At 57.5% G+C, this 26,393-nt stretch overlaps 1 protein-coding gene across 1 annotated transcript; it reads right to left on the bottom strand.

The window, feature by feature from the left end:
- Window positions 1–1,296: 1,296 nt before the first annotated feature.
- LAPTM5 (lysosomal protein transmembrane 5) lies at window positions 1,297–26,148 on the bottom strand. Its single transcript, XM_042950968.1, has 8 exons — window positions 25,978–26,148; window positions 10,283–10,376; window positions 9,539–9,615; window positions 7,822–7,953; window positions 6,992–7,114; window positions 6,107–6,202; window positions 3,969–4,061; window positions 1,297–2,662 (listed from the first exon to the last, which is right to left on the bottom strand). The coding sequence occupies exons 1-8, from the start codon at window positions 26,062–26,064 to the stop codon at window positions 2,573–2,575; spliced, it is 792 nt and encodes a 263-aa protein (XP_042806902.1). The 5' UTR covers window positions 26,065–26,148; the 3' UTR covers window positions 1,297–2,572.
- Window positions 26,149–26,393: the final 245 nt, after the last annotated feature.

A 26,393-nucleotide genomic window follows, 5' to 3' on the forward strand; every position in this document is an offset into this window, starting at 1 on the left:
AATAATAATAATATTTAAAAAACGAAGAAGTGTCCTGAGAAAAGCTGACACCTCCTTCATCAGCCTTCTTGTGGCTCCCTGCACCTGCTCTCATCCTTCCTAGAGCCCAAACCCGACCCCGCAACACCCCTGTCCAAACCCTCCAGGGACTCCCTCGTCCCAGTATCAGCCCCCGCTCCTTGTGCAACATTCAGGGCTCGATCAGCACCGGTGACCAAGCCCAACTCAGGCTGCCCCAGGCTCTCTATTGACTTCACTCTCAGGCAGGCCCTCCGCAGCTCAGCCTCAGAGGATAAAGGCCAGAGGTAGAGAGAGAGAGAGAGACAGAGAGAGATCATTGAAAAATTTGATTCCTAGGTCCGACCATGCCCGAAGCCAGAAATCGCTGCACTTGTCGTTTATGTGAGCCAAGAAATATCACAACCACCTTTTTTTCTTTTTTTTTCTTAAGTCGGTTCGCTAAGGTTTCTGTTCCTTGCGACCATCTCCTTCCTGCAAATACCCTTCTTGGCTAAAGTGAGCCAGGGTGGGCTTGCGGCCAAAGGACCCTAACGACTGCCGAGGGTCTTCACGATCCAGGCCCACGACCTGGCCAGGCTCCCCATCCCCACGTGCAGCCACGCCAGCCCACCCACCCCTCCCCTCCCCACCTCTGCGGGGGCCCTCCACATCCTTCCCCTCTTTGTTTACTGCTGCCTGCCCGCCTTTCCAATCCCGCTGGGCGAGAGGTCCTCCAAGAAGCCTTCGCTGACTGTAGGGGTCTCTGGGACTCCCCCCATCGTGGTGTTGGCCGTGGGCTATTATAATCATCATGGATCTGTCTTCCCCCACCCCAGACTGTGGGTCACTGGAGGCAAGTCCGACCCATTGCGGTCACCCCCGGTTCTCAGCACAGGATCTGACTCCAAGTAGGCACTCTCTAGGTGAGTGGAGTTCACACCTTACCTGGGGAGACATCAGGGTACTTATGCGGTCCATGACTTGTGATCAGAAACAGTGCAGGGTCAAGAACTCCCAGCCCTTGCCTATACCACATTTTAACGAATCACATCAGGGGGACCTGGGTGGCTCAGTCGGTTGAGCGTCGGACCTCGGCTCAGGTCATGATCTCGCGGTTCATGAGTTCGAGCCCCACGCAGGGCTCGCTGCTATCAGCACGGAGCCTGCTTCGGATCCCCCGTCTGTCTCTCTCTCTCTCTCTCTCCCTCCCCCGCTTGTGCTCTCTCGCTCTCCCTCTCTCTCTCTCAAAAATAAATAAACATAAAAAAAAAAAAAAAGAATCAGGTCAGCCAAAGAGAAGCGTGATGCTGCTTTATTGAAATTTCTTCCCCGTCACACACAAAGCAATTACCCAAGGGGGTGCTGGCAGGGAACCTCTTGCACAGCCCTCTGCCTCTGTATCCCCCTCTCAGACCCCAGAGAACGTGCCTCCATGGCCCTGTCTCCGCCTTGGGGTCAGCGTCCTCAGAACCCCGGAAACAGGAAAAAGAGGGGGTGTTGGGACCAAAACCTTCCCTTCTGCCATCACCAACACGAGCGCCCGTGGCAGGGTCTGGGCCCACAAAGAGTCTGCCTGCCTAACCTGCGGATTCAGTCCAGCCAACGGACCCGCCTGGCGTCAGGGCTAAATTTCTGCTTAAGCACAAGCACTGGGCAGGACGGAGTCCCCTGTGCCGGGACTGGTGACGGACGGGCCAGCCTGCGGAACGGACTGGCAGTCGCTGCGTGACTATAGTGACCACGTGCGGCCAGCTGCTGGTGACGACAACTCTTCGGCAAAACCATCGTGTGTCGGGACGGTTCCGTGACGAGACAACCGTTATTTCCTGGAAGTAGCTGCTGGGTGACATCTGGCAAGTGCCTGAATGTTCATCTGCACTAACAGTCGCTCAGCCGCCCGGAGGCGCCCAAGGGACCAGCGTGGGCGACCAGTTGCCGGGGGCGATTGCATGGCATAGTTTGGGGGCTAATTTGATTTTTAGCATTGTTATTATTGAATGCTGTCCCTAGTTTAAAACTGACTGATGGGCGGCGGACCGTAATTGTTGAAACAAGCCGTCTGAAGAAATCGGAACGCTGTGCTTGGTGTAGGTGGAGGGGGGGGACCAAGAGGCGATGACTGAGCGGCATTGTTTGTTGTGTGAACGGACAACGGCCTGAAAGCCAACGCGACGGCTGTTGCTGTCTGGACAAACCACCTCCCTGCACGGGGAAGCGTATTTTGATTTGACAGCCACGTGGCGAAAGCGGTCAAGTTGCAAGTTGTTTAACCAAACCCCCCCGAACTTAGAATGACGAACAGGTGAGACAGGTGCTGGAGATGGAAACGAGCCGAGGTTCATTGGACCGAATTTCTGAGGGACTCCGGGACCCACTCCGCCGACAGCGTTGACCCAGTCGTGAGCATCTCCCAGGCCCCACGGGAAAAGCAGGCCAGCGAGGGGGACACAAGCCGGTTTGTCCTGAAGTCAGCCGGGCGGCTCACCCCGGGGCCGCAGGGGCCACCAAAGCGAAGAAGCGGCTTGCGAGACAGCTCCGCCCCTCCCAGCACCAGGGCTGGGCCTGGCGGGCGTCACACCTCCGAGTAGGGGGGTGGTGCCGGGTCCCCGTCCGGGGTCTTGTATGGCAGAGACACGGCTTCCTCATAGGATGGCAGGACCGCCTGGGAGCGACAGAGAGATAAGGGTTGATGATTGGCTGGAAGGAACCAGAATGCCAACCTGGAGTCAAGAGGCTCCAACCCCCACCTCTGGCAAAATGGATGACGGTGACCAGCACCTTGTCCACCCAGGACCTTGGGTACTTACTATGCTTGACACTGCATGCACGAGACAGGGGCAGTGTCTATCCCTGTAGGGGACAGACTGGCCTCTGCCTGTTCAGCTTCAAACCCCCTTGTTTTGATAACCACGCACCATTTTCCCTGGGAAAACGCTCTCGGTCCACATGCTTTCAGAAGAATTGGCCCCACCCCTCAGATCCAAGGACATGCGCCCTGGGTGCAGCCACGCAAAGTAGAATCTCCTCCCCCCTGGCTAGCATCATTGGTTTGGGGATAGGCTTGCGACCCAAGCTGGTCCATCAGGCGTGCTCCTGGGACTTTCTGCTGGGGTTGCTGAGAGGGTGGGATGTCAACCTAGGGATTTTGGCAGCCATTTTGCCACCACAAGGAAAGGGCTACCTGAAAACGTAGCCAACACTGAGGAGAGGACAGTCCAGAGACGGAGAGAATGAGATCTCACCAGATGTCACAACTCAGCCAGCCTGAGCCAGACTTACGCTGGACGCTCAAGTCCTGGGAGCCAATAAATTCCCTGTTATCACTTGAGTCAGACCGAGTTGATTTCTGCCATTGGCGACCAACAGACTCTTGGCTAATACAACCCCCATTTTACAGAGGAGGAAAGTGGCCCCAGACGTTTAGACCAGCTGCACTTTGCCCATCACATCTCCAATCAGCCGCTTCTAAGACCGCCTCAACCCTCTGCCCAGAAGGCCCCTTCCCCTTTCCCAGCTAACTTGCATCAAGTGACAGTCCAAGACTTGGTCAAGTGTCACCTCTTCCAGGAAGTCTTCCCTGATACCCCAGAGGAGACCAGGTACCTCCTCTATGCTCCCATTCCCCCCCCAACGCTACGCCCCGAGTTGCAATCAGATCTCTGAATCTGGATTCACTCTGGGCTATGCACTCCCCCAGCACAGGGTGGCGTCTTAAGTCCTCTCTGCACCCCCAGGGTTGGATATAAGGCCACCAAAGAGTCAGAGGCAGAAAATATTGAATGCATGCATGAATGAGTAACTTCCTAGACTATCAGGGCCAAAAGAGATCTTCCCATTTCTTCTGGTCCAATCATCTCACAGTGGAGAAACTGAACCCCGGAGAGGGAGAGAGGCTTGCCCCAAATGACACAACGTATGGCAGGGCTGGGACCTGACCCCCCCCCCCCCACCACCACCACCAGGCTCACCTTCTGGAGCGTCTTGGAGCCGCTCCTCTCCTCGGCTGAGTTCATGTACTTCATGAAGTTGTAGCATCTCCACACACACTTGAACATGTAGACCTGGAAACAGGCCCGGGTCAGGCTACGCTTTGCCGGCCCTTCTTCTCGCTGACCCAGCACGCCTGGGACAGATGCTGGGCCCTCCCCGGGGAGCCCCAGCTCAGCCCAGAAGGCAGCAACCGGCCACTGCTGCTCATGCCCTGGTTCCGGTTGAGGGGTGCCTCCCCGGCCAGCCCCAAGCGTTCCACACACTGTCCTTTTCACTGCCCCCACAGACCTAGCGCAGAAGGGGGCTTCTGGGGGCTTCTGGGTCCCCCTCCAGTCTCCCTGGCAATGGTCCCACAAATCAGTCTTCTCCACCCCCCGAGCTGGGAAACTCCCCACCTCCTGAGACGACCCCGTCCTTCTTGAGACAGAGCCCGTGGTGGGAAACCTTTTCTCCCAAAGTGCTTAGGATATGTCATTCGTTAAAGCAGATTACAAAACCGTGTATGCAACAGCATCCTGCGTTTATAAGGGCAGAAAAAACTATATCTACAGATGTATACATCTGGCAGATGACGTCAGCAACTGTTTTCTCTTAGCAGTTGATGTAAGAAGGGGGGGGGCGGATTTTCCAAGGTGGGGAGTGAAGCCCCCAAGGGCCTGTTCAAGAAACAATAGCCAGTAGGTCTCTCTCTACCCCTAAACCACCCCCAAGGAAGGAGAGTGGGTCCCGTCTCAGGAAGCTCTCTTGTTTTACGGAACCCCACGATGAGGACTTAGAGGTCGCAGGAATAAATAAAATGAATTCTAAAAGAATGAAGTAGGAGGGGCCTGGGGAAACCAAGCAGGTGGAGGGTGGCCAGTGAGGCAGCGTGTGGGACGCAGAGAGAGCTCCCACCCAAGGGGGTAAAGAAGAGGAGGGGAGATGGGGGGAGGGGGGTACAGGGCAGTGTGGTGGCCTTGATGTATCACGTCAACCCCCACGCTGGTTCCCCCAAGCCTTCCGGAAGGTTCTCGCTGCACCTCACTAAAGCCCTTGCACTGGGTTCGCCCTTAGAGGGAAGGTTCGAAGGAGTGAAGTTCCATTTCCAGGCTGGCATTAGGTGACAACAGAGATTGCTCAGGGCTTCCAACTGAGGGAGGCAGTGACGTCTGGTGACAGCCACCCACATGGAAAGACGGGAAGGAAATACACCCAGATATCCGGACGTGGTCCCTGGGCGGTGGTGGGTGGTGAGTTGACTGCCTCCTTTCTGCTCATCTTGTCACAGTCAGAAAAGAACCCTCTTTAAAGCCCCGTCTTCTGCCGAGTCGACATCAGCCTCCCCGCGGCTTTGGGACACGGGTTCCAGCGCTGGCCTCTGGAATCCCCATGAGGGTCCTTCAGGTATTTGAAGACAGGGATCATGTCCCCCTTGACTCATCTCTCTTCTCAGCTGAATTGCCCTGGTCTCCCTGACTCCCTCAGATGGCAGAGTTTTCTTACCTCCCCACCCTCCTGGTCATGCTGCTATGGACACACTCCAGTCTGTCCTGTCTCTCTAGGAAGTCTCTAGAGTTCTTATCTCTCTAAGAACTCTAAGGTCTAAGGGACCCGACACGGGACTCTATCCTCTGGACCGGACCACCTCCGAGAAGAATAAAACCACTCCCCTCCCTCCCTGTCATCACCCAACCTCTAGTAACATGACCTCAGGACCCACCTACATTTTGGTGCTTGAATCACAGAAAACTGTGACGGGGCGAAGCAATATTAACTACGTCCCTTTCACAGATGAGACCCAAGGCCCAGAGAGAAGTGGCTCGAACACCAGCTACACAGCTAGCAAGGGGAGAGCTGGGACTCACATCCAAGACTTTCTGAATCTGATTCCAGACCGAACAACTCCTCCTTCCCTGGATCAGGGTCTCTCCAGGTTACAGGTTAAGTCCTTGACACCTGAACACGGGGGGGGGGGGGGGGGTCTTCACAGATCCCCTCCCTCTCAATGGGATGTCCCTGGGGATCCTAAGTGGGGTCCAAGGAGCTGGTGTGGGAGGGCTGGAGTAAGGAGCCAAGAGCAGGGAGGACAGCAGCGGCTCCCCACGCTTCCCAGAGCCGGGGGGGCAGGGCCTCTCACCTTCAGGATGAGGACAGTGATGAAGGCGATGGAGAAAATGATCATCATCTTGATGAACTGGCTGTGAGCCATATTCTCCTGGCTGGGGAGATAGTTCTGCAAGAGATTTGGGGGCCACGTCAGCGCCTCTGCCCGCAAGGGACTCTTCCACACGTGGAGGAATGACACAGGCGTGGCACAGCCATCATCCTGCCCGACCCCTGCCAGGGGTGCGACCTACCATCAGCCCCAGGCGACAGGCGAGCTCAGCAAGCCCGCCCACTTGGCTCTTTCCTGGCTGGAGCACCCGGCCCCCAGCTGCGGTGGGGCCACGCCGATGCCCTTCTCCAGAGGACGGGCTCCCGGACGAGGGCTCTGGGAGGTACGTCCCAGCCACACCAGTAAGCCGTGTCGGGAGTGGGTCCTCCAGATCTAGTCAAGCCCTTGGCGTCCGCGGCCCCCTCCCCACCTCAGGTGTAACCTCACGAGAGACCCTGAGTGTGAACGACCCAGCTGAGCCGCTCCCAAATTCCCGGCCCTCGGACCCAGCGTGAGACAGCAACGGTTAGCCATTCCGCGTCACTAGCTTTGGGGATAATTTGTCAGACCGCTAGAGACAACGGGTATTATTTCTGCGGTGCAATTCACACAGCAGGGCTCCCCCTGGGATCGAGCGGGGCCGCCCCTCAAGTCGCGCGTCCTCCCGGCTTCTCCCTTTGCCTCCCCGGCTTCTCTGACTCCTTTTCAAGCGACGTCCTGAGAGCTCTCCTTCGAGAAATCACCCCCACCAAGAGTCCTCCTCCCAGGCCCCGCTTAGGAAGGGGGCCCAGCCTGAGCACCGAGGCACAGAGAGGGGAAGCAGCTTGCAGAGCCGGTGATGGGCGCCGCCCCCTAGCCCAGACTCACCATGTGGTTCATGGCCTTGAAGTTGAGATAGGTGGGGACTTCCATGTAGGAGCTGCAGAGTGTCAGGACGCTCAGGCAGAAATCCAGCAACTGCAGGGTCATAAGGGGGACCTTGGGGGCGCCCTTGGGAGGGCAAGGGCGGGAGGAAGGAAGCAAACCGGCAGTGAGGCCCTAACCCAGAGGTCCCGGGGCTGTGGGGCACACGGTGCTCCCTCAGCCCGAGAGACACTCAGCCAAGGATGCTGACGACTGTCCAGCCCACAGCACCCAGAAAGAAACGGACGCCCGTTTCTCAGACATTCCCGCCAAGGGCTGGTGGCAGGCCCCGGGGGGGCTCCCGCGGCCCAGCCCGGGTCCAGCAACTCAGTCTCTTCCAGGACAACAGTTAGGGAAAGTCTGAAGGTGACTTTTGGGGCGCTGAGTCAGGGACCGGCACCCTCTGTCACAGGCATTGGCCCTCATCGTTGGCGTGAATCGTCTTTAACCTCCTTCCTTCCGCTAGGTCACGAAGGAGGGACAGAGCAGGGGCTGGGGACTGAAATGGCCATGCGCCCTTCCCTGTGGTATAGCATCACGTGTGGCTGGCATTTGATTGCCCGCAAGGCGCTGAGCGCCCCGGATACACCTCCCTCCCTGAATGCCCATAACTCTGTTCATGATGTGCCATCATGCATTTTCCAGAGGAGGAGGCTTGGGGTGATCCGACGGGGCTCGGGCTCATCACCCAGGGAGGGGCCCCGGGGACTCCCACCCTCGCCAGCCGGAGCCCCTACCACCTCCCCCAGGCAAGGGGGGTGGTTGTGGGACATGGGTCAGGGTTGGGTACTCACAACCCTGCTGCTCCGGGAGGCAAACTTGAGGTAGGAGGGCAGCTCGATGTAGGAGCCCAGCAGAGTGAGCAAGCACAGGAGGAAGTCCATGATTTGCAGGGACAGGAAGGGCAGCAGGTACTTCTCCCGGTTCTGGAAGACAGGCCCGGCACGGTCAGGGTGTCCTGTGCTGCCCGACACCCCCAGGGACCCCCCGCCCTCACCGGCAGCTCCCTCCCCCAGGGAGTATGGCCCTCTCCCAAATCATCCCCTCCTGGCTCAGCTGAGGTCGTTCCTCACACCCCGGAGTGAGATTCTGGGGATGGGGAGAAGGTAAGACCCAGGCCCTGAATGCAAGGCGTCTCGATGTCCCAGGAGACACAGGGAACAGTCCCCACCTACAGAGATAAGCGCCCCAGGGCCTTCGGGGGCAGGGTCTGACTCAATGTGTTCTCAAGAACCCAGCAAGGAAGGGCTTTGTGCCCATTTCACAGATGAGAAGGGATCAGAGAGGACTTCCTAGAGGTGGGGACACTGAGGCTAGATCTGGAAAGAACCACAAGGGGGATGGGAGGAGACAGGAGGCAGAAGGGCCGAACAAAGGTCCGGTGGTGGGGAAAAGTCTGCACTGGCTTAAATGGTGGGACCCTTCCCTAGGTGACCACTCCCAGGGGGTCCAGTCACGGTCAGAGGCCCTGGGAGGCTGAGGCCAAAGTCCCTCTCCTTCAAACTGAGGGGGCCAGTATGAGTGCATTCGAACCCGCTGTTGGGGACAAAATCGCAGAAGGGGTGGTTTTGTGGTTTCTCGGGTGGCTGTCTAAGATCACTCAGGAGGCCACCAAAACAACCCAGACTCCATCTCAGAACCTTCCAGACGCCCCGATCCAGTTTTCTAGCTGGACCACTTGCGCCCCGCGACCTGCCCTGCCGAGGATAAAATCACTCCCTGGGGTACCGGGCTTCCGAAAGAGCGGCATTGGCTCAGGGAGTGAATGGTGGCAGTTCAGGCAAAGTGGAGGCGTTCCAAAGCAGCCCCAAACCATCCACTGCCCCACCGCTGCTGGCCTGTGAGTCCCGGGCCACCGGCTCCCCAGGACACCCTTGCTGGGTTCTGCTCTGGTGCCTGTGTAGTGAGGCCCTGGCTTCCTGCCCCCTGGGGGCCGAGGGACAGACTGGTTCCTCTTCACAGGAGGCTGAGGCCCAGTCTCTCTCTCTCCCTCTCTCTCTCTCTCTCTCTCCTGCTAGCTGGGTGAAACAGAGCCAGAGGCGTCTACACCCCACCCCACCCCGCCTCTGTTCTGGTTCCTCTCACTGATGACAAAACCCACTGCTTTCTCCTCTGTCCCCAGGCCTCAAAATGACCCTTCTCTTTCCCCTGTCAAAACTCCCTGCTTGCATTGGCAGCTTACGAGCATGTGGGTCACCAGCTAGTACAACCAAAGCATCCGTGTGCAAGCCCCCACCCATGGAGCGTGCATTTTAACGGGGAACCAAGGCCTCCATCCTGACGAGTCTGGTACAGAAACGAGACTTTCCAAACGGCCAGGAAGCATGGCGATCTCTAGGGTGCAGGGGCGGGGAGGGGGGGAGTCTCCCAAAATACCCACCTCCCACCCTGTTGGCAGCCAGTGCTGCCCACTCAGTGGGTGTGAACAGGAAGGGGGGCAGGAGGGCATCTGGGGTTCCTTGCCAGGCCCCAGGTCCCGACCCCCGTCCCCTCCCCCCACCAAGCCCTCACCTTGACCACTCCGATCAGCAGACTCAAGCTGATGACAAAGAGCATGGTGATGAGCAGGAAGCTGGAGATCAGGTTGGCTGAAAGGCAAGGGAAAGCAGTGAGCAGCCCAGAGGTGCCCCCAGGAACCCCATGCAGGTTTCAGGGACCACATTTCGGGAGCCACTGGTGTGGTGGCTATGACAGTGAAGGAGCAAGCCCAGGCCCTGGCCTCCTGCAGTTCTCAGTCTTGGGGACTACTAAGGCAGCAAACAGAACATTTCGGGTAACACAGGATGCAGGGTGGGAGGGTGGCCCGAGTCTGCCACCCTTGGGCCCAGGGCGAGGTCAGGGAAGCTTTCTGAGAAGGTGGCTTGTGAGTGGAGTGACCAGGAGTCCAAGGAGCTGAGACGGGGCTGAGCTCGGTGTGGCCAGCACCACCAGAGCAGGGAGCAAAGGGACGCTGCAAGGTGTAGCCGGAGAGGTTCGCCGGGGCTGGATCCCACCAAGGGGGGGTTCTAGTTTATTCCAGGGTCGTGGGCAGCCATTGACAGAGGGAGGCAGGAGAGTCCTGCCATCACCTCCCTGAGCTGGTTAGGTTCGCGAAGCACCAGCCTCTCTGCTCTCCCACCTAGAGACTTGGGTGGGGACAGATCTCCCTTTGCCGATGAGAGATCTGAGGCTCAGAAGGGAAGGGGCAGGGCCTCAAACCCCAGCCCGTCTACCTGCCGCCAGGGCCCCTCCCCCTCCCGGGTCCCCTGGACCTACCGAGCCTGAGGTAGCCATTCTGCCAGACCCTGCAGGAGGCCTTGCCGTGGGCCACCTCCACGGAGTGCTCGATGAACAGCAAAACACTCATGATCTGCGGGCAGACAGAGCGACCATCAGTGAGGCCCGCACACCCCCACCCCTGCTCCCGCCCACCCTGGTGGCAGGCAGTCAGGGGCCTGGGAGGAGGCTCCTGGAGGAGACGGAAGGCCAGGTCCGTGGAGCATCCCGGATGAAAGTGTGGCCTAAACAGATAAGACGGCTCAAGCCCATAGTCTTCCTCCTTCCTTTTCCCAGCTGTGTGAGCTTGGGCTAGTTACACAGCCTCTCTGTGCCTCAATTTCCCATCTGTAAAATAAGGATAGCACTAGTAGCTACCTAAGGTTATCATGAGGAATAAGTCAGAGCATCCCAGGAGAGCACTTAGAACCATGCCTGGTTCTTGATAAAACAATAACTATGACTATTGAAGGTCAAGGTTGGTGGCAGGGGCGGGGGGGGGAGGCTCTGAGGGCTCCCGCCAGTGACTGGCCCCTCTTCTGCACCTTCTTTTATAACAGGCTCTGGGCCTTATGGGATCTTAGTCATGGCATCTGAGCATCATAAAGCTTCAAGCTCTTGGAATTCTCAACACAGGCCTGGGAGCACCTGATCCATGAATCCCTGGGGAGCCCTGTCAATACCAATCCCCAGGTGCCCTCAATTTCTCCATCTGCAAACTGGGGATAATAATGCCTGCTTCATACAGTTGTAGTGGAGCCAGATGGAATAATTCACTTGAAGCACCTATGCTTGCTATTATTATTGCTATTATTCCCACTGGACTGAAGGTTCCAGGCAGGGAAGGCTTGTGTCTCTCTTGCTCACTGTTCTAGCTATTGTATTGGATGGATGGATGGATGGATGGATGGATGATGGGTGGATGGGTGGATGGATGGATGATGGATGGATAGATGGATGATGGGTGGATGGATGGATGGATGATGGATAGATGGATGGATGATGGATGGATGGATAGATGGATGGATGGATGGATGGATGATGGATGGATGATGGATGGATGATGGATGGATGGATGGATGGATGATGGATGGATGGATGGATAGATGGATGATGGATAGATGGATGGATAATGGATAGATGATCGATAGATGGATGGATAATGGATAGATGATCGATAGATGGATGGATAATGGATAGATGATCGATGGATGGATAGATGGATGGATGATGGATGGATGATGGACAGACGGATGGATGATGGATGGATGGATAGATGGATGGATGGATGATGATGGATAGATGGATGGATAGATGGATGGATGATGGATGGATGATGGATAGATGGCTGATGGATAGATGGATGGATGATGGATGGATGATGGATGGATGATGGATGGTTAGATGGATGGATAGATGGATAGATGGATGGATGGATGGATAGATGGATGGATGGATGGATGATAGATGGATGATGGATGGATGGAGGGATGGATGGATGATGGATGGATAGATGGATGATGGATGGATGATGGATGGATGGAGGGATACATGGATGGATAGATGGATGATGGATAGATGGACGGATAATGGATAGATGATCGATGGATGGATGGATAGATGGATGGATGATGGATGGATGATGGACGGATGGATGGATGATGGATGGATGGATAGATGGATGGATGGATGATGGATGGATGGATGATGGAAAAATGGATGGATGGATGGATAGATGGATGGATGGATGAATGATGGATAGATGGATGGATGATGGATAGATGGATGGATGATGGATGGATAGATGGATGGATGGATGGATGATGGATGGATGGATAGATGGATGGATGGATGGATGGATGATGGATGATGGATAGATGGATGGATGGATGGATGGATGATGGATAGATGGATGGATGGATGGATGGATGATGGATAGATGGATGGATGGATGGATGATGGATAGATGGATGGATGATGGATGGATAGATGGATAGATGGATGGATGGATGGATAGATGGATGGATGATGGATAGATGGATGGATGATGGATGGATGATGGATGGATGATGGATGGATGGATGGATAGATTGATGGATGATGGATGGATGGGTGGATGGATAGATGGATGGATGATGGATGGATGTTGGATGGATAGATGGATGATGGATGGATGGATGGATGATGGATAGATGGATGGTGGATAGATGGATGGACAGACAGATGGACAGACAGACGAATGAACAAACCCCATCCAAATCTTATGGGCCTGAGTGTTGTGGCCCTGGTGACAGTTGAAGTCCAGCCACAAAACTGCAGTTTGAAAGGACCTTGGATGTCACCTTGCCTGTGCCCTCCGCCATCCAATGTGGGAGTCCTGTGCCATGCGGCCTCTATTTAAATACTTCCAGCCAAGGGAACTCAGTCTTCTGTACGTCCGTGTTCTTGCAGCAGCCTTCTGTTCTTCCCCACCTCTACACACAAGTCTCCAGGCACCGTCGGCCCACATTGAGAATCACAAGACTATCTCCTTCCTTGTAGTGGTTGCCCTACCTCTAGTAATATGGCGTGAGTTTACACAGGCTTTCTGGGTGGCCCTGCACTAAGTAACTCATGCTCAGCTGACAGGCAACCAAACACCCACCACCTGTTTCCCCCCTGCCAATTATGTGGGTTTGGGTTTCTTTGTTTTTTGTTTTTGTTTTGTTTTGTTTTGCTTTAGCTCAGACACAGGTCTCAACTTGTCTTCCTGCCATGTTACATTCTGTTCAAGGGGGGGCACAAAGGGACAGCACAGAAGAGTGATGAATTGCTGAGCTCCAGGTCAGACGGAGGTGGATTTCAATCCAGCTCAATACGTGGCCTTGGGCAAGTCATTTCACCGCTCTGAGCCTTCTCGTCTGGAAACTGGCAACCCCTGGATTCAGTGAGGAATAGTACTGTATTTGCAAAGCACTGAGCCTGGAACCTGCAGTGGGGGCTCATCAAACACCATCTGCTTTTGGCTGAGGGGAGCTTACATGAGGTGCTGCAGCGGTACCAAGACCAGGGTGCCAGGGGGTGGACAGCAAGCTTGCTGTAGCTGCCCTTCTACCTGGTGCGAGCTGAGCCAAAAAAAAGGCTCTGTTTCACCAGAAAGGTTGAGAGCAGCCCCGAGCGGAAGGCAGATGCTGTGAGAGCTGCGGCTGGCACCCACAGGAAACGACCCCAAGAGAAAAGAGCTGCTTCCTCAGCCCCTAAAAGCTGGGGTTCCAGCCCCTCGCACCCCCCACCCCTCAAGTTCACCTTTAAGGAGGGAAGGAGGAAGCGAGGTAGATGACAGCTCCATCCGGGACGGAACAGAGCACCCTGCGAGGTGGTGAGCTCCCCGTCCCTGGGGGTGTGCGAGCAGAGCACAGATAAGACGCAGCTGGGCTTAGAAGGGCACATGGGTATCTACCAGGTGTGGCAAGAGAAGACTCTGGAAGTCCCGAACGAAGCTCAGAACCAGACAATCCCAACCTCCAGTTGCTCGAAAGAGCCTCTGCCCATTCATTTTATAAGCTCCCTTCTGCTTGTTTTGGAAGCTCGGAGAGGTTAGGTGGCTTGCCCAAGGACATACAGCAAGTTGGGGACAGAGTGGAGACTGGAGTCCAAGTCTCCCAGTGCTCTCCTGATTCTTTCGCGCACACCCCACTCCCCAAAACACCTCAGCACCCCTGCTAGCCAGTACCCCAGGGGGTGCAGATATTTTGACCATGCACCTGTGTCAGTAAAACCCTTTGAACACACTCCTCTGTATTTCTTCATTTCAATTTTTTTTTTAAACGTTTATTTATTTTTGAGACAGAGAGAGAGAGACAGAGCATGAACGGGGGAGGGGCAGAGAGAGGGGGAGACACAGAATCGGAAGCAGGCTCCAGGCTCCGAGCCATCAGCCCAGAGCCCGACGCGGGGCTCGAACTCACGGACCGCAAGATCGTGACCTGAGGTGAAGTCGGACGCTTAACCGACTGAGCCACCCAGGCGCCCCTATTTCTTCATTTCAAAACCGAATGCACGTGCCACTGTTCTGGTTACCACGAACATCGTAAAACACACACACACACACACACACACACACACACACACCCAGAAGTTAATAAAGGATATAGCGGAAAAGTTTGGAAATTCTAATACTGTCCTCCTGAGGTCTCAGCGGTCACCTCGGGTATCACCGCACTTTGGAGACCAATGCTAACCCACAGTCGTCCCCAACCCCTCAGTTCTGGTCCTAAACATCTCTCACGGCCCCCCCATCTTGCCTGCCATCCTGCCATTAGCATCACAGTCACCCCCTCCCTCCCCACCTCCACCCTATCCAATGACCCCGAGAAGAGGAGAGAAGGGCAGGGACCTTTGTGTACCCTGACCGCATGCTATCCGTGCCACCCACACCTTCCCGACGATCCTCCCAAACGCAGCAAAGGGACTATTCTGAATACTCCCACCCCCCACTTCACAGATGAGGAAAGCGAGGCTCAGAGAGGTCCAGTGACTTGTCTGTGGCCTCCAGCTGGTAATCTGTAGGGCCAGGATTCAAACCCAGGCCAACGGGCCCGAGATTGGATTCCTTCTTCCACTGTCCTTCCAGCACCTCCGAACCTCCCGCCTCTGCCTGAAGCCTGGCCCGCTTCGCCACTCCCATGCCTGCGCCGGGGGCAGAGTCAGAGGGGCCCCAACCCCCTCTCTCCCCGCAGTTCCTGCGAGGTCAGCAGGTGCCGGAAGTGGTCTTCCTTGCGTAAGAATCACCTTCTTACGGGCTCAGCCTTCCCTCCATTCCACCTTCTCAGCAGCCCTATAAGGCGAGGGAGGTAATTCTGTCCCCCAAGTGAGAGCCCCGAGGCCCAGAGAAGGCAGGAACCAGCTCAGAGCCCGGCAAACTCAGAATCTGACTCAGACGCTCTGCCGGCCCCTAGCCTTCAGCAGAAGACACCAGCCCCAGTCCAGGAGAAAGACAGGAGCCTCCGCTCCCTAGGAGATGGGAGGGGGAGGAACTGACACTTATTGAGTACCTACTGTGTGCCCAGACCTGCACACACAGGCCTCCATCGCAGTCTCCCAAAACCCTGCGACAGAAGCCACATTTTCCCCATTTTACAGATGAGAAAATGGAGGCTCCGAGAAGAGAACTCACATGGCCGCCGGGGATCTGAACCCTGTTACCTGGGCTCCCAGGGTCCAGGGCTCCACCCAGGGCCGAGTGGGCCCAGCCCCTGGTCTTACCAACCTTCTGCCCACCCTCCCCCCGGCAGCTCTGGACACCTCCGACTCCAGAGCCGGCGGGTGGGGCACCAGAGGCCTCCCCCACTGCCTCACTGCTGTGTAACCCTGCCCAGTTCCGGACTCCTCCCTGCCTTCAGTTTACCCCCTCTGGTCATTGAGGAGGGTCACCCCCATTTGCACCACTGGGATGATCGAACTCCTTGCAAACTATGGCAAACTATGGCATGTGACACCGAGGCCACCCAGGGTGGCCCCCTGAAGCTGTGCTCTGTTCATCCGCAGGCCCTCACTGTTCCACCCAAGCCCCTACCCAGGAGCCTTGGCGGTTCCCGGAAAGTAACTGGTGTTCCTACAGTGTATGCTGGGAGAGGCCCGGAGACCTCAGGAGCCCCGAGGTTCCAGGCCCCTGGCCGCCACCTTCCCCCTCGCCCCCGCCACACCCCTGCTGCTACCCACCTGGACAGAGAGCTGCCTTCTCCCGGAGCTTTGAGGGTCTGGCTGGGCCCTGGCCCACGACCCCCAGGGACAGGACAGGGCTCCTCTCCTCCCACAAGCCCACTCGCTCACCTGCTCCCCCAGGGCGGCGCCTTTCTCACTGCCTTTTCTCTTCCGCGGTGAGATCACGCAGGGAAGAGCTAGGGTGCCTAGGTCAGGTGGTCCTGGGTCCAACCCGAGCTCTGTGCCTTCGAGCAAGCCACTGACCTCTCTGAGCCTGCCTCCTGGGGATATCAACCAGACCTGCCCCACAGGGTTGCGGTCAAGCCAAATGACATCCCAGCACGGGGCCAGGCGTCCCAGCAAGTGCTCCATAAACCAACACGGTTGGGCTGTGTTCGTTAACCTGTGTAGGCGCTCATTCACTCCCTCTGTTTGTTCATCCAAGAAATGCTCTCTGAGCACACAATGGCCCCAGGCCCTGTCTAGGTAAGCCACTCACCCTGGCCTGGCCCGCTGGGGTCACAGTCCCCAGGGGAAACCATGGGTGACCAGTGTGTTCAGAGTCACGACAAAGGGCCTGCAGAGGGCTGAGGGTCCCTGATGAGGGAGTGATCGCCACTGTCTAGAAGCCTCACGGAGGGTTTCACAAATGGGAAAAGTTGGAGTAGGGTTTTGAGGGTTAAGTAGGAGTTTCCCAACAGAGAAGAGAACAAAGCATTCCAGGAAGAGGGAGCATCACAATGCAGAGGCCCAGAGGCTGGCAGTGCAGATCCAGGGAAATTCGTGGGTGGGAATGCCTCTCCCTGAAGGAGGGGATGTTACCAGTGGGCAAGTGAGACCCAGAGAGACACAATGACCAGCCCAAGTCCACACAGCAAGCCTGTCGCAGAGCCGGGATAAGCCTCCTTCCAGACACCGAGCCAGGGCTCAGGCGGCAAGACCACATTAGTCCTGACCGTGCTCAGCCCCCCCGCCCCGCCACCACCCCTGCTCTCCATTCCCCCCTCTCACCCCTTCCCTCTGCTCCTCCCTGGGCTCGGTCCCCATGCCCAGCCCTACCCTGTCCCTTCTTTCTCAATAAACACAACCTCCCTAAGCTGAGCAGGCCTGGAAGCTGGGAGATTTTCTGTTTTCCTAGTGATTCTGAGAAGCAACCGACAGCTAGAGCTGAAATAGAGGCAGCAGGGCTCGTAGGGTGAGCGGCAAAGCCGGGGGGTGGGCGCGAGAGGAACGGGGTCGCTACGGAATATGGCCGTGGCCATAGTGGCGGTGACCCTGGCGACCTTGCTGGGGGGTGAGGACTGGCTGTCACGTGGCTGGGTTTGGCGTGGTGGAGACAGTTACGATGACGTGTGTGACCACGGCTGTGGCAAGGGTGGGGGGTGACAGAGGCAACTCCAGCGGACCTGCTGGGAAGTAGTCACGGACATCGTTGCTGATGTTGATGACGTGGTGACATCTCGATTCGGTTGTGCTGATGGCAGTCACGGGGAGGGTGGTGGTGACATGTGACATTCCCCGACTCTGGGGCTCAGACACCACTTCCCTGACCAGGAAGGTGGGCCTGACCTCCCGGGGCTCAGGACGCACCCCCTCAGAAGCAGGCAGGCAGGGCCCCGGCCTCTGAGATTCCAGGGGCGGGGGGCGCCACTTACAGAGACCCGCCCCTCGGTGAGCACCTACTACGTGCCAGCTGGAGCGGGACACTTTCCCGGCCTTTCACTTTATCGACGCTTCACAAATCCACGAGGTCAGACTGTCCCCCCCGCCCCCGCCGCCCCACCTACGTCCGAGGAGAGCAGGGGCCTGGGTGTGAGTTGGCTGAGTTTGCACAAGGAGTCAGGCCCGGGCTGGTCCTCGACCCTCCCTCCACACGTAGCGCAGCTTGCAAAATGGGAGATGAGTCCCAAGTGCACACCCCTTCCCGCCCCTTCTCCCTTTTCAGGGCTGCTCCAGCCAGACCCTGTGTCCTCCGGCTCTGGTGGCCTAGGGACCCAAGGGCTCCTGCATGCTTGGACCATCATCATCATCATCATCACTTTCATCATCGTCGCGCCATCACTGAAACTCACCTGCCCACTCTGTTTCCCCTGCCCGCCCCCCCCTCCCCGCGTATCTGGGAGGAGGAAGGGAGAAGACAGCCAGATGTATCAGCGTCAAGAGGAAGCTCTCCTCCCCCACCCCCTCCTCTGCCACCCCATACTTCCTGCCGAGGCTTATCGGGGCCACTGGGCGGGGGCCATTCCCCCACAGCACTACCGTCCCAGTCACCTCCCCAGCCGGCCCAGAGATCATCTGCCGGGGCCCCCGGAGCCAGGGCTCGGCTGCCCTCCTGTGCCCCAGAGCCAGCTTCCCCGCCCCGAGGCTGCCACTCTGCCGTCCTCCCTGCCACCCCTGCCCCCTCCACTGTTCGCTGACCAGCAGAAGTGCCTGTGTGTGGACACCAAACCACCAGTCCCCATGGCCACGGCCACCCTATTTGTAATAGCCCCAAACTAGAAACGACCCTCCCGCAGGAGGACAGGCAAATACCTGGTGATGTATCCGTTCAGTGAAATATTACACGGCAGGGCTGCTGCTGGCCACACACAGAGGAAGATCACAAACCCAGTGTTGAGGCAAAGAAACCAGACACAAAAAGGCACCTGCTGTGAAATCTCATCCCTAGTTAGTTCTAGAACATATGTGGGAAGAAGCCAGTGGGGCAAGGGCGGTGATGAGGAGATGTCACCAGGGGCCTCTAGGTGCTGGCCTTGTCCTATTTTGTAATGTGGGTGGAGGTGACACGGGAGTGTTCACCTCGTACAAGTTCAAGATGTGCACTTGTGATAGTTATGTAAGTTATACACCAATAAAAGGTTGGCAAAAGCCAAATCAAAGAGCGATTAGCTGGTACCTACTATGTGTCATGCTCTGAGGATTACAAAGATAAATCAGGCTTCCGGGCCCCCAGGCCCGAAGACAGGAGCCACGGGGCCCAGGAGCTGGGGGTGAGGAGCCACCCTGGGATGGGGATGACTATTGGGGGTTCAGGGTCCGGGACTGGGGGCTCCAGGAAGGCTTCTGAGAAGCAGTACGTCTTAAAGACATTTTCTCCCAAAGGGCAGTGGGAAGGGTGTTCCAGGCAGAGGGAAGGACAAGACCAAAAGTGGGTGAGCCCCATTCAGGAAACTAAGAAGTTCTCTTGGGGATCGTAACTTGGGGGCCATCCGTGCCAGGCACCCAGTAAGCCCCCAGGAAACGGTAGCTGCCGTGCGGCTAGGCTGGTGTGGGGGGTGTCGGAGACATGAGGGAACAGGTGATTTTCCAGGGGCCGTGACTTTGGGACTGGCAGAAGCCCGAGAAAGACCACTCCAGGCAGAAAGGACAGCTTGTCCAAAGGCGGGGAGCTCACAGAACATGATTCGGACAGCACGTGCCTCGGTTTATCACATTGTAGCATAAGGATCGCCAAGATGGGAGCGCTCCGTGGGGAGCGTCTTGCTCCGGCCCGGGCTTTCTGGGAGGGCCAGCGTTCTATCCTCAGGGACCCCCTGCCCTCCACATGTAACAGCCCAGCAAGACCTTCCCTTTGCCCTCTGCCCTCTGCCCTCGGCCCTTCCAGACCTGCCCCTTATCCTCACTTCAGCCTTGTGAGGCAAGTTCTGTTTTTCTCATTTTCTCCCCATTTTGCAGGGAAAATCGAGACTGTGTCTTTACACGTGGGCTCTGAGTTTCTACGAACGAGCCCCCCCCCAGATCTTACAGTTGACCCCTCCCCTGTCACTACCAAGAAGCCGGCCCCCCCACCACCACAGTCTGGGCCGTGAGCAGGACCCCCGGGCTCTCGTCCTTCATCTGCCACAGGCTGCAAAGTCGACTGGCCCCTCCAAGCCTGTTTCCTCTCCTGCCCAACGGGGGCTCCAGCGTTAGCTGCCATTTGTGGGGCGCTCGTCAGGGGCTAAGCATGTCTCCACCTGGTTTCCTGTGAGTCCCGGAATGACCCCACACTTCTGGGCCACCGGCCCCCACTTGACAGGGGGGGAATCTGAGGCTGGGGGAGAGGAGGGAGGGTCTGGTCCGTAGTAGGGCCGAGGACTGGCAGGGCAGGGAGCCAGAACCTTCGCCTATGCAGCCTCTCGCTCAGCCTTCGGCCTCATTGGGCGTTCCGTGGGCCCCTTCCTCACAGGAGACCAGCACAAGCTTTGCAGTGAGCACAGAGCGAGGCTCTGGTCCCAGGACCTCAAAATAGAAGCCTCACCTCCTGGGTGACTGAGAAGATGTCACCCCACCCAGACCCGGCCCTCCAGTCATGGGGCCCAGTCCGAGTGGGGTGGACGCCCTCCTCCCAGCTGGTGCCTCCCTTGGCTGCGGCCCTCTGACAGCAGTGGGTCCTTCCAATCCAGGTGATTCCTGAAGACTGGGACCACCACCCACACCCCATGCCCAGAAGCCCCTTCCTGCCCTTCCCTGGGGCCTGAGAACCAAGAAGTAGGGAAGAGGACAAAGCCCAGCCTGGGGTCTGGCCTGTCTTCGCCCCCCTCACGGGGTAAAAAAGTTCCATCGCCCAGCCCTCCAGGTCTGGTGACACAGGAAACGCTTAACTTTGCCTCCCAGGGGGCGCCCTGCGTGCAGCCCCCCATGGGTCCAGTGGGTCTGACGGCCCCCTCGAGCAGCTGTGTGGGCCTCCAGCATTTTATAAGTTAGCAGGTGGGGTGCACATCCCCGAGATGAGGAACAGAGCTCAGTTCCAACGGGGCCCCTGGGCCACCCCCGCCCCACCCCCACCGGCCTCTTCACACCTCTAGGAAGGGCACAGAGCTGCAGGGCACAGACCAAGGCCTTTCTGCCCCACATGGGGGCACCAGGCGTGAAGGCGGAGGTTCTAACAGACTTTCATCAGGGACTTTCCCCACCTGGCAGTTGGGGCCTATTTTTAGGCCCCAGACAGACGAGCTTTCAAAGATGCAGTCTGCTCCCCCAGCCCACTCTGGGCACCAGCCGGCAGCCCCTCCCTCAAATGGGGCCGCATCAGCTCAATGCCCCAAAGCAGTCGCCCTTGAGGCCGGGGCTACTGACCCCATTTAGGAGATGAGGAAACTGAGGCCCCAGACGGCGAAGTGCCTGCCTGCGCCAGGTCACCCCGTAAGTTAGGAGACGGCTCTATGATTTTCAATCCCAAAACGGAGCGGAAAGGAGAGCCCCTGGGGGATCTGAGAAAGACAAGTCAGGAGGGCTTCCTGGCGGAGGAAGCTTCCCGTGAGCTGGACCATAAAGAAGAAATGGGTAAGAGGAGAAGACTGGGTGAGGAGACTGGCTCCCTTCCTGTGACCTGGAACAAACCAGGAACCTTCCTGGACCTCTGCTTTTCTCATCTATAAAAGGAGAGGACTGGACCAAGCAGAGATCCCTCCTTTTGGCTATGAAGCCTGCAAGAAAAGAGGAACTCGGCCCAGCCTCCCCCCACCACACCTCACAGCCATCCCTCCCTAAACCCCAGCTTCACGAGCTTCCCCGTGTTCCAGACATCACATGGTCTCTCCCACCCCCAAGGCTTTGCTCAAGCTGCTCTCTCGACCTGGTCTGCACTCTTCTCCCCAGCACCCCCAAGCTCGGGCCTGCTCATCCCTAGCACGCCAGCCTCCTCCAAGAAGCCACCCCTGAATCTCCCCTCCCCCATCTGTTCCGGGACTGGGATAAGGCCCCTCATCTGTGCCCCCAGAACAGTCAGCACCGTCATCCAGCAAAGGCATTGTCACAGTCGTCCTTGGGCCTGGAGCCCCTAGAGGTCCAGACCCTGGTCTGGAGCTCGGCACATAAAAAGAAGGCATGTTGGAGAACGTATCTTCATTAAGGACAGGCTCCTTCAAATAGTAAGATGGCTTTACTTTTTTTTGCCAATTTATCGGGTTTTTTTGTTTGTTTGTTTTCGTTTTTTTTATTTATTTTTGAGACAGAGAGAGACAGAGCATGAATGGGGGAGGGGCAGAGAGAGAGGGAGACACAGAATCGGAAGCAGGCTCCAGGCTCCGAGCCATCAGCCCAGAGCCCGACGCGGGGCTCGAACTCACGGACCGCGAGATCGTGACCTGAGCTGAAGTCGGCCGCTCAACCGACTGAGCCACCCAGGCGCCCCTTTTTTGCCAATTTAAAAAGCAATATACTTGAGCAACCAAATAAATACAGTAGCATTGGATGATAACCCAAAGTACAAAATAAATATCCGTGAGTTTCTACTGCTATAAATAAGTAAACCGTTTCGTATTATTAACACATGAGGAAAACAGACGAATCTCCCATGAGAAATTCCAAACGCCCTCAAGAAATAACTTCCCATTCTTTAAGTGACTTTCTCCCCCAAAGGAGAGTATGAAAGGCGGGGCAGGGGGGAGGAGTGGGGGCAGTGGGGAGAAACCTGACGATCACGACTGCCGCCAGGTGACCAAGGTCACCGTCAACAGTGCTAAGACACGTCAGGAGTCCATACCTTTGATATGATGTGCTGACGATGGCCCCTTACCCCTGTGGTCTTCTTCCCAAAAACACCTGACCCAAGCCTCACCAAGAGAAAACCCTCAGACAAGTCCCATTTGATGCATATTTGACAAAACGTACGCCCAGCACGCCTCAAAACTGTCAAGGTCACCAAACACAGGGACCATCTGAGAAACCGTCCCAGCCAAGAGGAACCTAAGGGACATAAGGACTAAATGTGACACGGTATCCTGGATGGGATCCTGAGACAGGGGGAAAAAAAAAAAAAAAAAAGATGTTAGGGAAAAGCTGAGAAAATCTGAATAGAGTGTGGACGTTAGTGCGTCGAAGGCGACCCATCAACTGTGACAGACGAGCCATCGCATAAGGTGCTAACACTAGGGGAAAACAGGTGCAGGGCGTACGGAACTCTGTACTATGTCTGTGACATTTCTGTAAATCGAAAACTGTTCTAAAATTAAGTTTACTTTAAAAAGTCATACGTGTGCATTGTACCGGACACGAAAAATACGGGAGTGTAGAAACAATTAGAGCTTTCACAACCCTGGCAGCCCAGAGACAGCCAGCTCCGGCCTCCCTCCCTCCCCGGCCTGGTGCTACAAGGTTTTGCAACCACAGCGGGCGTAAGCTTTTTCGTCCGGGCAGTGCGTTCCTAATGGGATTCCAGGTGCCTTGGAGGGGAGAAGTCAGGGAGGGAGAGATTTCTGAGCAAAAGGGCCTTCCGGGGATCCTTTCCTCTTACCATTGATTTAAGACAGGCTTTGGGTTGCAGACAAGCCGGGGCCAAAGACCCAATTTAAGCCTCCCCAGAGAGGCCGAGTCTATGAATAGCTCTTAATGTTGTCACCCATGACTGGCTCCAGGTGACGACAATCTGGGCAATCAACACATCTGGGCAATAGCTTCCCTTTTTCCATCCAGATGTTAGAGGCCAGGACTGTATACCTGTCCCCCCAGTTGCTCAGTCACAAGAAAGCCCCCAGCCCCCCTGCCCTTTCTGGGAAGGAGCAGAGGACGATCCCCCCATTGGAACCAACCAAGGACCCCAGACAGCACTGCCCGGTACAGCTTCCTGGCTTCTCCTCTGTTCTCATGCTTTATGTTCTAGAACATCCCATGGCTCCCCGTGGTTCACATTACAGACACTGGGAGTGAGTTAGCACCCGGGAGACATTTGGTAACGTCTGGAGGGATTTTGGGTTGTCACAACTGGGCAGGTGGGGGGAGGCTACCGGCACCTTGTAGATAGAGGCCAAGGATGCCGTGAAACGTCCCGCAACGTACGACAAAGAATTCTCCAGCCCCAAATATCAACAGCACCCTACCCCGAACTCCCAGAGTCCTCAGCTTGTCACTCGGAGCCCCTACCACCACCTGCACCCCAAGCCAAAGCCTCCAGCCTGGGCTGTGTAAGTGTCCCCTACACAAGCCACCACCCCTCAGCCTGTGCACTTTGCACACCTGTGCCTCACCACCCCCCATACGCTACGCCTCCCCTAATGGCACCTCCTCCAAGGAGGCTTCCCTGGTCACTCGCCCACACTTTCTCCAGCTCTGCGGGCAGGCACTGATGTCGCTTCACCACGTCCTGGTGAGGACCTCACGCAGCATGGTCAAGAAGAACTCTCGAGAGTCGCGAAGCCTGGGGCCTTCAGGACAGAGGCCAGGCCCAAGCAGCCTGCATGTGGACGCGGTCCCGCCCGCACAGGGATTTCTTTTTCACCTCGAGCCGGTCGCCAACATGGGAACGCCACAACATGGGGCATAAAAGGCCGTGTTTCCTGCTTCTCTGAATGTCAGAAGAGCGGCTGCTGGGGCCCGCATTCCTGTGTGGCAACACTCAGCAGAAGCAGAGACCGAGGTCACCGCAGGTCCGCCCGCCCCACTACGCTCACTTACGCGACCTGTCCGGCCCGTCAAGAGGCTGGAGTCTGAAACCTCTGCGCCAGTCCACATCCCCACCCCTCATTTTCTAAAGGGGACACGGAGGCCCGAGAGAGAAACTCGTCCGAGGTCACACAACCAGTCAGTGGCAGAGCTGGGGTACGGACCCGGGGGCCTTCTCCCCCACAGGGACGCCGCGGGGGCCAATCACCGTCCTTCGGAGAACGCTGCCCAGTCCGAGCTTGGAGAGGCCCTAAGGATTTCACGTGGGGACAACCAAGGCGCCATTCGCTTCTCCCAGGATCACTCTCACGCCGGCGGGAGCTGGGCAAGGCAACCTCTGAGAAGCGCCCCAAACCGGCATCACTCCAAGTGCCCGGCAGCACACCGTGTCGGAGGCACTGCTCACAACACTGCTGTGCGCCAGGCACCCCGACCCTCACAGCCAGAGAGGTATCACTGTTTTCAATGAGGAAACCGGGGCCCAGAGAGGTTAAGTCGGCGGTCCCCAGCGGCACAGCTCGGAAGCGGGGAGGCGAGAATTTGCACCCAGGAGTGGACCCCGAAGCTAGCTGTGCACTGATCCGCTGAGGAGCCCCGCCCCTCTGAAGGCCGGGCTCTCGCCACAGCCCTGCCTGTCCTGCCCAAGACAGGAAGCAGATGCAGCCAGACTTCAGCAGTTTCCAGCAGCCCACCACAACAGAATGCCGGATTTAGGCTAATTTTGAGGAAGCCCTTCTAGGCTCATGAGAGAACTGTTAACCACAGGCCCTGAGTCACCCTAAGGAGGAAGGCGCCTGGGTCTGGGGGAGCTGGGTGTGGCTCAGAGTCGTGCGGTGGGGTAGACGGGGTCCGGGCAGGAGTGAACAGAGACCCCAAGCTTCACCCACCGAGACAGAGCGGGGAGCCGCTGGCCCCAAGGGGCTGTGGCTTGCCCACAGTCGCTCCGAGCGAAAAGACAAAGGCTCCACGCCGGGGGGGGGGGGGGGGGGGGGGGGCGGTTTGCACACCAGCTTCCAAAGGGGAACTGCTGGGCTGCTCCCCCTCAGTGCGGGCCAGGCAAGCCACCCCACCCCGTAGCACCAGATCTCAGATCTTCTTTGGTGGTTTGGTGGGTTGTAAACCAAGAGGATTCAGCCCCCTCCCTCCCCGCCCGGAGCACAAAGGAGAGGGTCCCACCTTCATCCCCCCGGCGGCCCAGGACCCCCCACAGGAAGAGTCAGGCTGTGCCTGGGGCCCGACCCCATCCCCTGGCAACAGCCCCAGCCCACATTTCTCCCGAGATGCCTGGCTCCCGACGCACTTTGCCGGCTGCTGCTGCCTTTGAACCTTGAGGCTGTTCTTTTGTCCCATTTTACAGAGGCAGAAACTGAGCCTCAGAGACAACGTGAGTTCCATTCGCTCAGCATGAAGACCCTCCTCCCACCACTGCTCCACTCTGCCAGCTGCTGCAGGGCCCCCCCCCCTGCTTCCCAGCTTGAAAAAGGGGAACCTGAGGCCCAAAGCAGGGAAGGGATCTGGCCGGGCTCCCGCGGAGAGGTGGTGGGCAGCGGTCCTCCCACCCGAGGGGGTCAGTAGATTGGGGCCCTCTCTCTTGCACACGCACACACACACACACACACACACAGCCTCCCCGCGCCCACCCGCCCACTCACCACATGGTAGATGGCCAGGGCGGTGGTGGCAATGCGGACATTGAAGCAGCAGCAGGTCTGGCGGACGGCAGCCGTGCGGGGGGCCATGGTGCTGCCGTCCCCTGCTCCTAGGCACTGAGGGAGAGAGCCCAGCGCCTGGAGCAGGGCAGAAAAGAGGAAGCCGCCAGCTACCCTCTTCACTTCCTTCCTGCCCCTCAGACAGGCAGGGGCCGGGTCGTCACCACTGGGGCGGGGCGGCTGGGAAGGGCTACAGGCTGCCTCCAGCACCACAGCTGGCCCTTTGCCAGCCCCGGGGGGCTGGGGAGGGGCCTCCAGGGGAGGGCAGGTCCTTGCACCTCCATACGTACCGTTCGGTAGAGCTGGGGTTGGAGCAGACTCATGCCCCGCTTACTGGACACTCCCCATCGCTCGTGGAA

This window comes from Panthera leo, chromosome C1, assembly GCF_018350215.1.
Source record: "Panthera leo isolate Ple1 chromosome C1, P.leo_Ple1_pat1.1, whole genome shotgun sequence".
Taxonomy (NCBI): Eukaryota; Metazoa; Chordata; class Mammalia; order Carnivora; family Felidae; genus Panthera; species Panthera leo.